The sequence below is a fragment of the Schistocerca serialis genome, chromosome 12, assembly GCF_023864345.2.
Source record: "Schistocerca serialis cubense isolate TAMUIC-IGC-003099 chromosome 12, iqSchSeri2.2, whole genome shotgun sequence".
Lineage (NCBI taxonomy): Eukaryota > Metazoa > Arthropoda > Insecta > Orthoptera > Acrididae > Schistocerca > Schistocerca serialis.
The window spans coordinates 101,488,567-101,506,363 of NC_064649.1; the positions used below are offsets into that span (position 1 = coordinate 101,488,567).

A 17,797-nucleotide genomic window follows, 5' to 3' on the forward strand; every position below is an offset into this window, starting at 1 on the left:
GTCATAATACATTGTGTTTATTATTTCAGGAATAATCACCATAACTGTTAATAGATTCATCCTACTGAGAGACAAGACAGTCAATGCCTTCACGGAAAAATGTTTGTGGTAGTGTATGAAACTGTTATTCTATATAGGCATGCACCTCTTTATCCAAAGCAAACTTACCACAAATATCTTTCTTCAGGGCTCCAAAAATATAGAAATTGCATGGGGAGAGATTGGGACTATATGGAGGATGTGTGAAGGCTTCCCAGTGAAACTTCTGCAGCATGATTAAATGAAACTGGTAACATGTGGGCAGGCATCATCCCGCTACAGAATGATGCTACACTGCAGAAGTTTTACTGGGAAGCTCTTCACGGCTGTTGATTTGCTTCGGATGAAGAGGTCCACAACTAGGTACAATCATGGTTATATAGACAATCATAAATATTTTTCCACGGGGGCAGTAACCATCTTGTCTCTCAGTGGGATAAAAGTGTTAACATTTATGGTGATTACTTTTGATACTTTTTTTGTCTCATTTTCATTTGATTGTCTCTTAAGGAATGTCTCGAAGAAACCCGAGTCATTCACATTGAATCTTAAATTTGTTCTGTACAAAGGGAATTGACTCTCGAGTTATGCCTGCTGTTGTTTTCGGTACTCAGAAACAGTCAATAAAAAAATAAAATAATTGGGCTGTTGGAGTATGACTTGTGCATTGAGTGTCCCGGGCAAACTTAATTATGTATGTAGACAGTTCATCCATTGCAGGAATCGAGGAATATCAACACTGATACTGCCAATATGTCAGTTCCAGGGATTCAAAGGCTTTCAAGAATGTTTTAGTTTGAAGTTCTACATCAAGGGGAAAGTTTTGAAGAATGTGTTTGTGAGTATCAACATAGGTTACATAAATGGTCATATCTTTTGGTTGCACTGGCTTAGAATGTTAGATTTATTACACTAGCAAGCGACTATAGATATTAGTGTGCGATATAAATTTTAACTTCATACGTCTACCTGCTCCTGAGGAAAAGGGGTCTTAATAGACAGACAGACAGACAGTATGACAGTATGATAACAAATTTAAAAAATTTAGATTTTTTTCCTTTGGTTGTTGTGTGAAACCTTGCTTCTTGGCAAATTTCACGATTATGCCAACGGGAAATAGCCTGTAGGTTTTGATAGCTCAGTTTGCGAGTATCAAAATATGTTACATGACTGGTCATATCTTCTGGCTGCACAAGCTAAGAATGTTAGATTTATTTACACGAGCAAGTGACTGTAGAGCTTAGAGTGTAACAACTTTAAACATCCATTCACTCCTGAGATATATGGTTTTGAACAGTCACACTCACAGACAACAAATTGATCCTATAATCGTTCCGCTTTTACCAATTGAGGTACAGAACCCCAAAAACAAGCAATCACCCTGTGATTGCAATAAGAAGAAAATACACTGCAAAAAAAGGCCGAAGAATTGGAGGATAAGTTTGTGACAGGACTGGAGCAGGCTCATCCCACTACAACAAAAGCAGTCACCTGAAATGCAGCCATGTGATGTATCAGCTCTGGTGCAGTTTCTGGGAAGTATTTTACGTAGGCATGACCAGTGTCCATCGGAATAAGTGGTCACTGCCAAACAGTGACCAACAATATAGTTGACCACCCAGTGCTGCTGTGCACAACATTCTTGAGTTCAATGGCTGCCATCTTTATCTTTCCCCCAGCATCGGCTTTCCTAACCTGAACAAATGGAACGTATCGTTGAAACGTGTCCATTGCTTCAGCAATCCTCATGGCTTCAATCTCTGCTAACTCACTGCATCCTCACCCTTAACCTAACTATTCTTCCGTACACTGTCCTGTCACTCCCTCCTAATCCTCACTTTCGTATCACCATCATTGTACGCCGTACAGACTCACCAGCTCTGTTGCCCGAGCCACATTCCTATCCTGTACACCTACTGCTTCACCCTTACAGATTCCTTTTCACAGAGAGTAGGCGGTTAAAGATAGTAGATAAACAAACTATTGTAGTACATAGTTATAAAATATTATAGTAGTAAGGAGGAGAAGGTTATGGTTTAACACGCTGCCAACATCGTGGTAATTAGAACTGGAGCACAAGTTCGGATTATTTCCAAAGAACTGGAAAGTAAACTGGCTTTGCCTTTTCAAAGGAACCATCCCAGCATTTGCCTTGAGTGATTTAGGGAAATCATGGAAAACCCTAATCAAGATGGCCAGATGCGAGTTTGAACTGTCATCTTCCAAAATGTGAGTCCAGTGTGCTGACCAATGTGCCACCTCGTTCAGTTTAGAGGTGACCAGCAATAAACATAACTTTAGCCCTCTCTCACACAAATTATGAAGTTAATATTGAAAAAAAAAAATGTTGATTTATTTTTGGTACTTTAAGACCTCTCTTATATACACTTTGCTACAAAAAATACTTGTGTAGACCATTATGGAGGTGTCCTCATGCAGGGACAGTGAGAAAAAAATTACTACATCTTACACGGAACTTTTATTAGTAACAACAAATACTTCATGAAGTCAGTGTACACACTATTTTGAATTTTATTTTGTGGAGGGAAACTGTTTCATACACCCAGGGAAACACAAACACGACACTTATCTCAGATGTAACATTTTTTACATCAATAGTCCTGACTGTAATATCTATCAGAATTTGGACCACTTGACTTAGCAGGCCATTGTGATCCATCATTAAATCTTAACTCATTGGATATGGAATGACAGGCTCTCTTTTTTGAATGACTCAACAACAACTTCGACTGAAAGTCAACCTCTATCCTTTTTTGTAATCTCTGTTTTCCCCTTGTAGGTCTCCATTCTACCAAAGGAAACTCTTGAATGCTAATGGATCTATATTTTTCTTGTTCATTCAACTTCCAGAGTGTCCAGGCAGTTACCACTGGTACATTTAGCATGTCACAGAAAATGCTCATGTACCTCCTAAGATTTCTAGTATCATTATTGTAAAGGGCAAGCAGAGAATCCGCCAAGTCAACTCTTTCTTTCTTTCTTTCTTTCTTTTAATGCAGCTAAACTGGTTAGCAATCCCTTCCAGTTCTATTCCAGCATATAATGATCCAATAGTTACAATTGAACTGTCAATCAAACTTATGACCATAACATCATCTTTTGGTGTTGCTACAGAAGAACTGCCATGTCCTTAGGACTGTAATTATTTCCCCTACTCCAATTTTCTTTCAGTTTTAGTACCAAGGGAATGCTACACAAAATTCTGCCAGCATAAACCCTGTGGTTCTTTCCACGAATATACACAAATAAACTTAAAGGTTTAGATAAATTTCAGAAATGACTGAGTACTACACACAATAAAATACTGTATCATACAACACGTACCTATTCAAACACAGCACTTTATCCACAAATGAATGTACAACTTTCACAACAAAGGTTCAGTGCTACATCAACAATGCAGCGACAAAATTTGTTACGATGTAAAATCAAGTGCTGGCATGCCAGTCGGGAATGAGAGAGCAGAGAGGGTTGTGAAGGAGGTGTCAACCAACTGCACACTGACCAACCCCTCTCCAGGACGAAAATGCAACAGCAGCGGCCTCTATGCAAAGAGAACATAAGCACCACACCCGACTGGCCACAGCCTGTTTTACAGCAGCGCGTCAAGACTAGCAACTAGGACAGAAGCGTCAACACTCGTTACTTTGCTTGTACATTATATGTAGCTCAAACTTGGAATTGTTATACTGAAGAACATTACTTGTTTTGTCTGTTGCCCTTTGCTTGCTACTCATCTATGTAATTCTCAGAATTAAGTATTGTCATTTATCTTATTGTAAGAAAAACTCATCAATACGATTTATTTGAATGTTGTCTAGCGATCCAAGAATGTAGGTTTCCTAGACTCCCCATAGTTGACAATTAGGCAGGATTCAACACAATTTAGCTTCCCACAGGCCAAAAATTTACACTGTAGACATACTTGAAACTATTATTTGTCCTCATTTAAGGAATTTGCGATCTTACAACCACATCAGATTTAAAATATGACAGAAATGGGGTAAAAATTGTGTATCCTCATTTGAGGACATGACATATGAGAGCGTTAAGTATTGCATTATGTACACACAGATGTACTTAATACTTTCAGTAGTCACAGGCTGCTCTTCTAAACTGTATTTATATTGCACACTTTTTTATAAACTAAAATAAGCACATATTGCAGACCAGTCGGTAACAAGAGTAAAGAGCCTCCAGTGATATTGCCACCAGTGGCAAACTACACACATCACATTTACGCAAACATTACAGTGGCAATGACTACCGTGATAAGAACTTGCAGTATGGATGTTGGTTGGGAAAGTCATATGGTTTAATAAGGATGTTTCTGTGGTTAGGAGGATGACCACTGCATGCCATGTATTTAAAATATGGCTCATCAGTCCTACGTACCCATTCTCAATTTCATGTAATACAGATAAATTTAACTGACAAATGGATAAAAATGATTCGCACATGAAAAGAACGACAGACAGACACCACTCACCTATCCTCTGCATAATCTTGATAGCATACCGCCGTACAATTTCTGAGTCATTCCGGTAGTTGATGCCGAGCAGGAAGCGCAACAAGTCGGGCGCGTGTGGCAGCAGGTCTTCCCGCTTCCCGTGCTTCAGAATAGCTGCAATGGCTGCCAGGCACCCACACTTGGCAGCTACTGGGCTGTTTCCATCTGCAATTATCTGTGGAGAAGGAGCAAATGCCGTCAAGAGTCTACTTCAATTACTTTTAAAACACGCACAAACATGGAGGAATTATAAACTGTATAAAATACGTTTTCTTTTATACAGCTCGCAAAGTACATTGATGTCTAATCACTATTTTAGTTTGCAGAATGAAAGATACTTTCTTTTAACTTTTGCCTTTGTAAACAATGGTTACAAGGATTGCAACCGTGAGCAAACTTTATTGTAAATTAATACAGTCATTCTTCTTCTACTTTTGTGCTCTGCTTGTTGATTTGTTGGCAGTAATTTTCTTCTTCATTTTTCTCTCTCTTCTGCAAGTCTCTTCAGTTCCAAATATGTTGATAGTTTCAGGTCTTGTTTTAATCTGTTCAAAATATCAAAGTCTTGTTTTCCTTGCCCACTCTTCCCAAGTATTTTTCCTTCTATTAAGTTTACAAAGAATGGATCTAGGTGTCTAACTTATCAGCCTCCTCTTTCCTTTATAGTACTCCACAACGATGTTTCCCCTCCTACACTGTTAAAGAATCCAAGGGCCATTCTCTCTGTCCATGAAATCTTCAGGATTTTTCAAACACTGCACCTCAAAAGCCTGCAGTCTTTACCATTCTGGTTCCTCAGCTGTCTGCATCTCTGAGCCATATAGGGCAATGCTCCAAGCATTGGCACGATATATCCTCCTACGTTGTTCTACTACCTGGGTATTTAAAGCTTGCGATTTCCTTCAGATTGTCTCCCATCAGACATAGGTTTCTTTTTATTGCAACTTTAGCACATACAAGGATTTCGCTTTTCTTCTTGCTTACTTTCATGTTTTGTATTTCTGAAAAAAACTTGTTCACACTTTCTTTGGTCTTTTAGACACTGTCTTCAGATTTAGCTAATGCTGATATATAAGTAACATTCAACCACAAAAATGTCAGTGTGAGGATCGCATGGCCGGCTGCAGTGGCCGAGCGGTTCTAGTCTGGAACCGCGCGACCGCTACTGTCACAGGTTCGAATCCTGCCTTGGGCATGGATGTGTGTGATGTCCTTAGGTTAGATAGGTTTAAGTAGTTCTAAGTTCTAGGGGACCGATGACCTCAGAAGTTAAGTCCCATAGTGCTCAGAGTCATTTTGACGGTTGCATGAAGACTATTCACAACTTGGACTCCTTAAAGAGAATTTTTCACTCTACATCAAAGTGTTTACTTTCTGGTAAATTAAAACTGTGTCCCAGACTGGTACTCAAGCCTGGAATCTTGTCTACAGCTACGGGACTGGCAAGGTTACAGATCTGGTATAAGACACAGACTTAATCTGGCAGAAAAGTTCAACTTCAACTGCTTTTGTGTATACGGTTTTGTTGAAATGTGTCACACAGATATATTTTATAAATGTGCACTTGAGTTTAATTCCTTCTTGACAACAAAATTAGTTCCAATCTACGATAAACTTCCACAGAACAAAATGAAATAGTTCGGTCGTCATCTAGCATTCGATGAAATTGACACCAATACTTCTAAAATTACAATGCTACAATAAACATTAAAATTAAGATATAAAGGCCATTTAATACACGTATTTATGACACTCTGCCACAGAAATCTTCCATCTCATAGGGACATTTTTATTTAACTAATTGCATACAGCAAGTACACACAAAATATTTGAGACAATAAACAAAGCATCACACCAATAGGCCTATGACATCAACCTAAAGAAATGTCCAATGGATGATGCCACCTACATCACACAAATGCCACAGAAGTAAAAATTGATAAACCAACAGAACAGTACATTCTAAAAAACCACACACACACACACACACACACACACACACACACACACACACACACAGAGAAAAAGCTTATAAGTAAAAACAATTCACAAAAATTGAAACTTGATTTAATATATGTTTGGCCATTCGAGCTATACATAAACACAATTCAACAACAGGCATACTGGGCATGAGGTCTGTAATGGCAAAAACTCTAAACAAACTTCACACACCATTATATGCAAAACCAACACACGTGCAAATCAAATACACTACTGGCCATTAAAATTGCTACACCACGAAGATGACGTGCTACAGACGCGAAATTTAACTGACAGGAAGAAGATGCTGTGATATGCAAATGATTAGCTGTTCAGAGCATTCACACAAGGTTGGCGCCAGTGGCAACATCTACAACGTGCTGACATGAGGAAAGTTTCCGACCGATTTCTCATACACAAACAGCAGTTGACCGGCGTTGCCTGGTGTGATGTTGTTGTGATGCCTCGTGTAAGGAGGAGAAATGTGTACCATCACGTTTCCGACTTTGATAAAGGTCAGATTGTAGCCTATCGCGATTGTGGTTTACCGTATGGCGACATTGCTGCTCGCGTTAGTCGAAATCCAATGACTGTTAGCAGAATATGGAATCGGTGGGTTCAGGAGAATAATACGGAACGCCGTGCTGAATCCCCAATGGCCTCGTATCACTAGCATTCGAGATGACAGGCATCTTATCTGCACGGCTGTAACGGATCGTGCAGCCACATCTCGATCCCTGAGTCAACAGATGGGGACGTTTGCAAGACAACAACCATCTGCACGAACAGTTGGACGACATTTGCAACAGCACGGACTATCAGCTCAGAGACCATGGCTGTGGTTACCCTTAACACTGCATCACAGACAGGAGCACCTGCAATGGTGTACTCAATGACGAACCTGGCAAAAAGTCATTTTTTCGGATGAATCCAGGTTCTGTTTACAGCATTGTGATGGTCGCATCTGTGTTTGGTGACATCGCAGTGAACGCACATTGGAAGCATGTATTCGTCATCGCCATACTGGCATATCACCCGGCGTGATGGTATGGGGTGCCATTGGTTACACGTCTCGGTCACCTCTTGTTCGCATTGACGGCACTTTGAACAGTGGACGTTACATTTCAGATGTGTTACGACCCGTGGCTCTACCCTTCATTTGATCCCTGCGAAACCTTACATTTCAGCAGGATACTGCACAACCACATGTTGCAGGTCCTGTACGGGCCTTTCTGGATACAGAAAATGTTCGACTGCTGCCATGGCCAGCACATTCTCCAGTCTCTCACCAACTGAAAACGTCTGATCAATGGTGGCCGACCAACTGGCTCGTCACAATACACCAGTCACTACTCTTGATGAACTGTGGTATCGTGTTGAAGCTGCATGGGCAGCTGTACCTGTACACGCCATCCAAGCTCTGTTTGACTCAATGCCCAGGTGTATCAAAGCCGTTATTACGGCCAGAGGTGGTTGTTCTGGGTACTGATTTCTAAGGATCTATGCACACAAATTGCGTGAAAATGTAATCACATGTCAGTTCTAGTATAATATATTTGTTCAACGAATACATGTTTATCATCTGCATTTCTTCTTGGTGTAGCAATTTTAATGGACAGTAGTGTACAAACCAACAACAAAAACATCACTGGTACCATTAAACCACAAAGAATATGAGGGGGTGCTAATGAGTCCTTGGTTTCTCCTAATTAAAACTGATGTAGATTAATTCTGATGTTTTGGCATTAAATGTTGTTCTGTACACTATATGTGATAGTACCTGCATAGCAGTAACATTGGTTTTTAATTTTCTGGACAGGTTTGAAGTGAACATGGTGCAAAAAAACAGAGAATTCATGGTGAAAGAGTGTTGTGCTGTGATTATATAGGTTTTTTAAAAAAAAAAAAAGAAAGGTAACATGGCCAAGCAAATTTATGATGTTATCTCTGGTACACTGAGTGGTAATTGCACTTCCTACTCCACTGTCAAGAATTGGGTTGCTGTATTTAAAACAGGGCATTTCAGCACAGAAGAAAAAGAGCATCCTGAAAGGTCAACTGAAGTCACAGTTCTGAAAACTGCACATGCGGTTCATTCCATGATCCCAGATGACTGGAGGATGCCTGCTGGAAAGGTTGCGGAGACAATGGGTATATCCGGAGAAGATGTGGGTCGTATTATTCATGAGATTTTGGGCATGAGAAAGCTCGCAGCCAAATGGGTTCCCAAATGTCTGAACGCAGACCAAAAGCATAGATGACTGGTGACTTCACAGTCCATTTTGGTCCAATTTCATAGAGATGCTGTGGGATTTTTGGACTGTCTTGTCATTATGAATTAAATATGAATGTACACACATGAAACACACAGATCAGCAGACAAGTTGGTGGCATAAATCTTACAGGATAAAGATGGAATCATAATAATTGACTACTTACAACGTGGTAATGCAATCACGACAATGTACTAAGTTGAACTTCTCGACAAACTAAAGCAACAAGTGGCCTCCAAACATCAAGGAAAGCTGAGAAAAGGAATCTTGTTTCTGTAAGATACACTCCTCCTCACAAGGCAGCCATCACACGGCAACAATTGGCAGATCATCAGTCTGAAATCCTCATGCATCCACACCATATGGCCCCCTCAAACTATTATCTGTTCCAAACCCTCAAGAAAAACCTCAAGAGAAGACAATTCCTGAACAATGAGGAAGCTACAAAGACTGTGGGTGTCTAGTGTCCAGCACAATCGAAATTTCTATTTTTAGATGAGTTAAAGAATCTGGAACAAAGATATCATAAATGTGCTAAGCTCGAGGGAGACAATGTTGCACAAATATTTTTTTTCAAAACCGTAACAGCATTTTTTTTCTTTATAAAGTCAAGGAGTTATCACCAGTCCCTCATATACTAGTGGGTGACATTGTTCACTAACCCAAATATTTGCAGGGCATGTCTCGCTGTCAATTGTAATTTATAACAAGGTTTCATGAAAGCATGATTCAAGCTATTTTGACACTTACTTAAGACTGGTTTACTCTAAATACATTTTACTTCTGTTAGTTTTGTAATTGGGAGACCTGTTTATGTAGATCAACATATGACAAAGTACATCTGTACTGATTATCTATATTTTGTTAATGACCATTAATCTTGTACACTGTTCAGTCTCAATGGTTTTTACAAGGTTTCCTCACACTCGCCTAACTTTACCTCCTCACAAATATACAATATGAGCAATTAAAACATGAAAGTACACAGAATATAGTTTACACAGTATGTGGATAGATGGCATACTTGACTTACTGTCCCAACTTACGTGGCAGTGGTGGAGATGATGATGATGATGATGATGATGGTGATGATGACGACGACTACAATAATGATGGTGATGACGATGATTACCCCACAGCACAGTTATCGGCACTCTACTCGATATCAACATTCACAGCTCTTGGTTTGGCTCATGTCTGTTCTCGCAAGTGGAATTGTTGTGACAATTCCCCAGGAACACTCATTAGCAGGTTTCTTCAGAATGTCTAGCCCTGTCTTCACAAAGATGTGCTCTTTACATATTAAATTCCTCCAGTCACTTGGAAAAAAATTTTCATAACATATTGCCTGTTAAATGAATGGCTGACTACTTAAAAAAAAAAAAAAAAAAAGATGGAAATGCCATCCACTCAAAGATCACCGACTTTCTCCACCTAACACTTTAGGCAGGAGACCTGACACGTCACTAAATTTACAAAGTTGCCTTTGTCAGTCAGAATGGTGGACAGACTTCCAGCCAAGCTGAGTATTGTCCTTATGTCAGTGTGTGAAACCCATTTAGTTAAACTGACGACAGGTCCTGGAGATCTCCATATTACAGTACCCAGCGGTGGATGACAGGGAACGGAAATCTCGATTTTCCTGCATGGATATCATTTATGGCCTGTTCTACTCTCTGTTGGGTAAAGTCTGAACTATTTGCTGGCAAGGTGCGCAGTAGTGGGAAGAGTGTATATGTTAGTAGTGCCAGTATATTTGATCACTTGTGTGATCATGATACAGAGCGTATATGTTAGTGCCAGTATATTTGATCACTTGTATGATCATGATAGCTGCAAGTATACACGAGACAGAAGTCAACACCTAAGATTGGCACACCATTGACAATATGCTTTGTGCAATGATGAAATGTTTCATGATTTATATGCAGATTTGTTATTGGATATAACAAAGTGATAAAGAGAATGACAATTGTGATAATACTAGTGCCAGTGGCAGTGAGTTTGGGCCCTCTACATCAAATAAACATTGGAAACCTCTGCTTGTGTTGGTGAGTGACAACAATGCTAGCAGTGATGTAAGGTAGACATTTGTTTACGAGGAATGGATACAAACAATGGTTATTCTAAAAATAATCTAGTCACACATCTGGAACCTTCTGAAGGTCACTCAGACATTACATTTATTTCTGATGATCCATGTTGTACTTCAGAGGTTTCTTTGGTGATGAATTACCTCATATTTTTGTGACATAATCTAACCTTTTTGCCGCAGTGGTAGCACCAATTCCTGCCACATCACAAAAGTTAAGTGCTGTCTGGCTCAGCTAGCATTTGGATGGGTCATCATCCTGGTCTACCAATGCTGTTGGCAAGGAGAGGAGGGGGGGAAGGGTGCACTCAGCCCTTGCGAGACCAACTGAGTTACTTGATTGGGAAGTAGCAGCACCGGTCACAAAAACTGCCCGGGAGATCAGTGTGCTGACCACACGCCCCTCCTTATCCACATCAGATTACACTGAAGGGCTGAGGATGACATCGGTATCATTGCGCTTTCATGGTCTGTTCGGACAGTGTTTCTTTCAAGACACTAAAGTGGCCTGACATTTTGATTGTTAAAATGAAACCATTTTTAGTGATCATTCTTGTGATAGGATGAGTTAGGAAAGACAGTTATCAGGAGTACTGGAGCACAGCCTCTTGATTGAAATTCCTATCGGCAAACAGCTAATGAGTCGCAATCGATGGGAAGAGAGATGGATTGCATGCCACTTTTCCGACAATTCACACCGGGATAATCTTGCAGACAGACTCTGTAAGGACCAGCCAGATCTCCATTTTGTGGATCATTTTCAGACCTTATTTAAGCACATACAAGTGGTATCACTTGCCGAGACCATGATATCTTGGAGAGGCCACCTAAGGCTTAATATCTACAACCCTGCAAAGCCTTCTTGCATGAATGATATGTGAGGATACAATGGGTTAGATCTGTAACATAGAAATACTGCACATAGTGTGAGGACAGGAAAAGATTGGACAAAATAATTTTTCCTGTATTGGTACCACATTTAGACATCTGACATCATTTAAATCAGGACAACTATTACAACAGAAGGACAACTGAAAATAGCCTGCTTGCATGGAAGACTAGGGTCTGTGGGACAATAAGGGCCAATAGGGGACTTCCACCTGAGTTTTAAACTGCTGTACACAATCTCAAGTTGAAAGAGAAAAGAGTGCACTGCCAGAAGGGAATGTAGTTTTATATTATTGGAAGAACAAGCTGGTGGTATGAATGATTAGTACTGTACATCCAGCTACAATTATGAGTGTAGAAAGGAAGAGGGATGATGTGAAGAAGCCTGACTGTATCATTCAGTAACGTAAACACATGAAGGGTGTGGAGAGCAGACCAGTATTTGTTGTGCAACCCAGTCCTGAGAAAGGCTGTCAAATGGCACAAGAAGGCAACTCCAATATCTTGAACACCTAAACAGGACCATTCTCAAACACTATCAGGTGATATGAGGAAACCCAAACTGGAGGCACCTGTTGAATCAGGGACTAAGAAATACCCTCCCAAACTCTGCAATGTTTGCAGCACACACAAGTTGAGGAAGGAAATCCACTACATCTGCTCATTCGCAAGGTACCGCTTCATAAGTAAATGTGCTTCAAGAAGTACCACACATTGAAGAACAATTAGAACATCTAGTGTGTAAGAATTCTAAGTCTCAATGTAATATGATTAATAGAATAGTAATTACACACTAATATCACGCAGTCCCCTAAGGGGGTGACTAAGACATCTGGCTGATGGGTTATGATGATTACATATACCAGGTGTACCAGTATGAAATGAGCATTAAGATACAAATGTGTCGAAAGGGAACGTTTGTTGTGAACGAGCCTTAATTTTTTTTTTTGTTTTGTTTGGTTAGTATGACATCTGTCAAAGATATTTAGTACACATCAAGTCATGGAACAATCAACATCATATGTTTTCCTCGTGTTAACAATGTCGAATTTGGTACCAGAAAGTGATGATTTGCGGAAAGCATCAATTTTTTGTTTCCATTTGAAAAAAAGTGCTGCAGAGTCGCATCGAATGCTTGTCGAGGCATATGGTGATCATGCTCTATCAGAAGCAACATGCAAAAGATGGTTTCAATGGTTCGGAAATACTGATTTTGATGTACAAAATGAAGAACATGGGAGACCACCAAAAAAGTTCGAAGACGCCGAATTGCAAGCAATATTGGATGAAGATGATACTTTTGAGTCAAAAGTAAATTGCAGCAATGCTAAATGTTGAACAACAAACAATTTCTGACCGTTTGAAAGCTATGTGAAAGATCCAAAAGTGTGGAAAATGGGTGCCACATGAATTGAATTAAAGACAGATGGAAAACCGAAAAACCATTTGTCAAATTTTGCTTCAAAGACATGAAAGAAAATCAATTTTGCACCGAATTGTTACTGGCGATGAAAAATGGATTTATTTTAAGAATCCTAAACGGGAAAAATCGTGGGTTAATCCGGGACAACCATCAACATTGACTGCAAAACCAGATCGATTCGGCAAGAAGACAATGCTCTGTGTTTGGTGGGATCAGAAAGGTGTGGTGTATCATGAGCTTCTAAAACCCGGTGAAACTGTGAATACTAATCCATACAGACAACAAATGATCAATTTGAACTATGCACTGATCGAAAAAAGACCAGAATGGGCCAGAAGACATGGCAAAGTAATTTGTTTACACAACAATGCACCTGCACACAAAGCAAAACTGGTTCAGGATACAATCAAAACAATTGGCTGGGAGCTGCTACCCCACCCGCCGTATTCGCCAGACTTGGACCCTTCTGACTACCATTTGTTTTCATCAATGGGACACGCATTGGCTGAGGAACACTTCAATTACTACGAAGAAGTCGAAAATTGGGCGTCTGATTGGTTTGCTTCAAAAGACGAACATTTCTATTGGCGTGGTGTCCACAAATTGCCAAAAAGGTGGTCAAAATGTATAGAAAACAATGGTCAGTACTTTGAATAAAATGTTTTTACTTTTCAATTCAAAATTAGTGTTTCATTTTGACAAAAAAAAAAAAAAAAAAACGCTCATTTCATGAAGTTTACAATTTCATCACAAATATAGTTTATAAATGATGCTAATTTTCTGCACGAGTTAAAATTTATTTTATATTAGTGAGTCTGTCAATCCAAATTTCTAATTGTTGAGATATATGGTAAGCTGTCATGGAAAACTCTTGTTTAGGATCTTGTTCCGAAATTGAATTCTGTTACATTTACCATTAGAACAGTATCTACAATAAATGATAGCCCAGCATGAAAATTAGTCTACTTTGCTTATTTTCATTTGTTTATGACAGACAGCATTATATTCTGGGGTAACTCCTCCCCTTCATGATATTTTTGGCTCACAAGTGGGCAGTTCGAGCAACATGTGTAAGTTTGCAAATCTCTTGTCAATCCCTGTTAAAGAGCCTGGGAATTTTGACATTGGCCCCTCAATATTTTTATGTCGCTTGTTGTTAACAATATGAACTTATTCCTAAGAATTAGCAGCGTTCATTCAGATAACACTAGGAAGAAACGTACATTTGTATTTCATCTCCTTGATTTGTGTAGAAAGGCATGCAGTGTTCGGCTGCATATTTTTTCAAATAGTACCACAAGAATTAAAAAACCTTAGCAGTAATGCTCACAATTTCAAGTCTAAACTGAAGATTTCCTCATGGCTCATTTCTTCTATTCCATTGGGGAGCTCCTGGAAAAAAGTTCAAACTGTGCAAGACTTCTGTGAATTTTATTTTATCTGTTATTAACTTTTCCTGCATTAATTTTATGGACTGATTCATTCCATGGCCATGTATATTTGCCCTCCAATTTGGTTCTACAGAACTACATGTGTAACATAAAAAATAAAGACGGTGGCCTTCAGCTAAGCCCAGCTCGAGATCTGGCTATCGGAATGTTGAAGTGGGACTCGTGGAGTGACAGAGCTGCTGAACACTGTTCGACCCACACTCCTTTGCGTGCTTAATTTAGAGTGCATGTACAAAATTACTAAACTGTAGGGCTGCAATGGTGCCTGATTAAAGATTTACAACTAACTATGAGACCAATTATAAATGTGCTCACTTCACCTTGCAAGCTTTCTTAAGCACTCTCTGTTAAGCACACCAATGATAAAATCACCTGTGAGTTGATACAATGTATGGGAAACTTGAGTTCATGAATGGACATGAAATAATGTCTTTGGCTCAAAAATTGCTATGTATTAGCCAATCACAAACCTGTGCATGATCGTACCCTTATCAAATTAAAATACATGAAATTTTATGTGCAGATCTTATTAATTACAGCATTAAATGAATGCAATTAGTTGGAGTCATATGACTGACTAAACTAGACAACACTGTAGTGTAAAGTTTTAAATAAAAGTATTTATTTAACAAAAAAATACTGGTCCTTTTGTGGCTAAAAATTGTGATAACAATGCCATCTGGCAGCCATGTACACAGTGCTAAATGAAGAACGAATTTCATTTCCTAACAGTTACTACTCCTTTTGTCATGTCGCCTGATGAAAATATGTTTTTTATCGAGTTGAGCCTCTATGGACTGTGTGGTAACAACCAAATTAGCTTTTATTATTATTATTATTATTATTATTATTATTATACTGGAACATAAGTGGCTGAAAAAAGGGCATTCGGTCAAGAAATGGCAAACCCTCGAAAGTTGATAGCAATGAGCTCAAAGTGGTTCATCACTTAACAAATGGCAATGGCTAAAAAGAGAGTGCCCTATAGTAAACCTCTCTCTCTCTCTCTCTCTCTCTCTCTCGATGAGAAGGTCGTGAAGAGGTCGGCCAAACTGCTGGGAGTGGTTTAATTCGCCAGAGCTTGTTCTCGTGAAGAGAAGACCAGCGGTGGTGCCAAAGTGACACCATCTGCCAACAGACAGCAACATGGAGATCATCCGCAGGAATAGAAGAGCTAGCAGGCTGATGTAGGAGGACTGCAGCCTAGGCAGCAGCATCAGCAGCCTCTTTTCCTGTCAGACCAATGTGAGCAGGAAGCCCTCAACAGTGAACACGTGCGAGCTTTCTTGGATCCATTTCAATAAGGGATGGGCTGTGTACAGCACACAGAAGCTCTGAAAGGGCACTGAACGCAGAGGCTCTGACGAACACTGAGAGAATCAGAGCATATGACACAGTTAAAAAGCCTGTTGCCAGACGTACTGCACGGTCTGATAGAGGGCAAAGAGCTCTGTTGTAACAACTGAGCAGTGCTCTGGAAGCCAATGCCAAGAATGGTTGATGTCAATGACAAAGGCACAATCAACACCACAGTCAAGCTTAGAGCCATCAGTGTACATGAATGTGCTGTTGTTAAGTTGTGTGTGAAGGTTAAGAAACTTACAGCAATAGACTGAATCTAAAGTAGTGTCCTTGGGAAGCGAATGAAGTTCCAGATGAACATGGAGTGCTGCATAAATCCAAGCCAGTGAAGGATTCACAACCATCAGGAACATGGCAGGTAGCATGAAGTTAAAGCTGCAGGAGCAGTAGACGAAAGCAAACGCCAGGAGGTAACAGAGAAGAAGGGTGCATCCCATGCTCATGGTCAAGGGAGTCATCAAAAAACAGAGCATAGAATGGGAGGCTGGACATGGCAGACAAATAACATGGGTATCCACTGAAGAGGAAGAGGAGGAGGAGGAGATCACCACACCAGTATGACAGTGGTAGTTCGGCAGCTTCTGCATAGAGACTCTCAACCAGCTAGTGTAAAAGGCGCTAGTGGCCAAGAGTATTCTACAATGGTGGATTGTATTAAGACAGCGTACAATGGACAGATGTGCAGATGAATAAACAAAACACCCATAATCTAGTTTCAAACAGGTAGGGGGTCAGTACAAACAGAGGAGGGTAGTCTGATCCATTCCCTAGGAAGTGCTGCTTAGGACACACAGGACATTGTGGGACTGGGTACAGTGGGCAGCCAGGTAAGACATGTGGGATGACCAAGAAAGTTTCCTGTCAAGCATGAGCACCAGGAATTTTGCAGTTTCAGCAAGTGGAAGAGCAAAGGCCCAAGAAGTAAAGGCAGTGGAAGAAACCCATTGCGCTGCCAGAAATTTATGAAAACAGTTTTGTCAGTAGAAAATCGAAAGCTCCATGAGTAAAGATAATCCATACATCAGACATCACTGAAGACACCGATCAAGTACACAAGTCCATGGAGAATGCCAATAGATCGCAAAGTTTTTGATGAAAGCAAGCCAAAGATGCCTCACACGAGACAGTCCATAATAGGATTAATGGCCATAGCAAAGAGAATGACACTCAGGACGGAGCCTTGAAGCACCCCATTCTCCCGAATAAAGGTGTCCAAATAAGCTGAACCCACATGTATCTTGAACACTCGGTCTTTTAAAAATTACTGAAGGAAATGGGACAGGCAGAAGCACCACATGTATAGAGTACGAAGGATACCAGTCCTCTAGCAGGTGTCGCAGACTTTCTCCAAATCATAAAACATGGCCACACACTGTTATTTCTGTAGAAAAACATTTACAACATGGGTTGGTGAAGTGGCAAGATGGTCAACTGCAGAACAGCATGCACAAAATCCACATTGTACAGTGGTTAGTGGACTGCGAGTCTCGAGCCACAATATCAGCTAGCCATGAACGATATGAAATCAGAATTATATTAATACTTTCTGCTGCTAACAGGTGGCGATATATATCAACAGGGACAGGTGAAAATGTGTGCCCCGACCGGGACTCGAACCCGGGATCTCCTGCTTACATGGCAGACGCTCTATCCATCTGAGCCACTGAGGGCACAGAGGATAGCGCGACTGCAGGGACTATCTCGTGAACGCCTCCCACAAGACCCACATGCTCACCTTGTATGTCCACACACTCCAAC

At 40.2% G+C, this 17,797-nt stretch overlaps 1 protein-coding gene across 1 annotated transcript in view; it reads right to left on the reverse strand.

Moving 5' to 3' along the window:
* LOC126428194 (tubulin-specific chaperone D) overlaps window positions 1–17,797 on the reverse strand; it is a 195,790-nt gene that overhangs the window by 146,553 nt on the left and 31,440 nt on the right. The window contains exon 4 of the mRNA XM_050090110.1: window positions 4,550–4,745. Within this exon, the coding sequence (XP_049946067.1) occupies window positions 4,550–4,745 (196 nt within the window). The remainder of the gene's footprint in view (window positions 1–4,549; window positions 4,746–17,797) is intronic.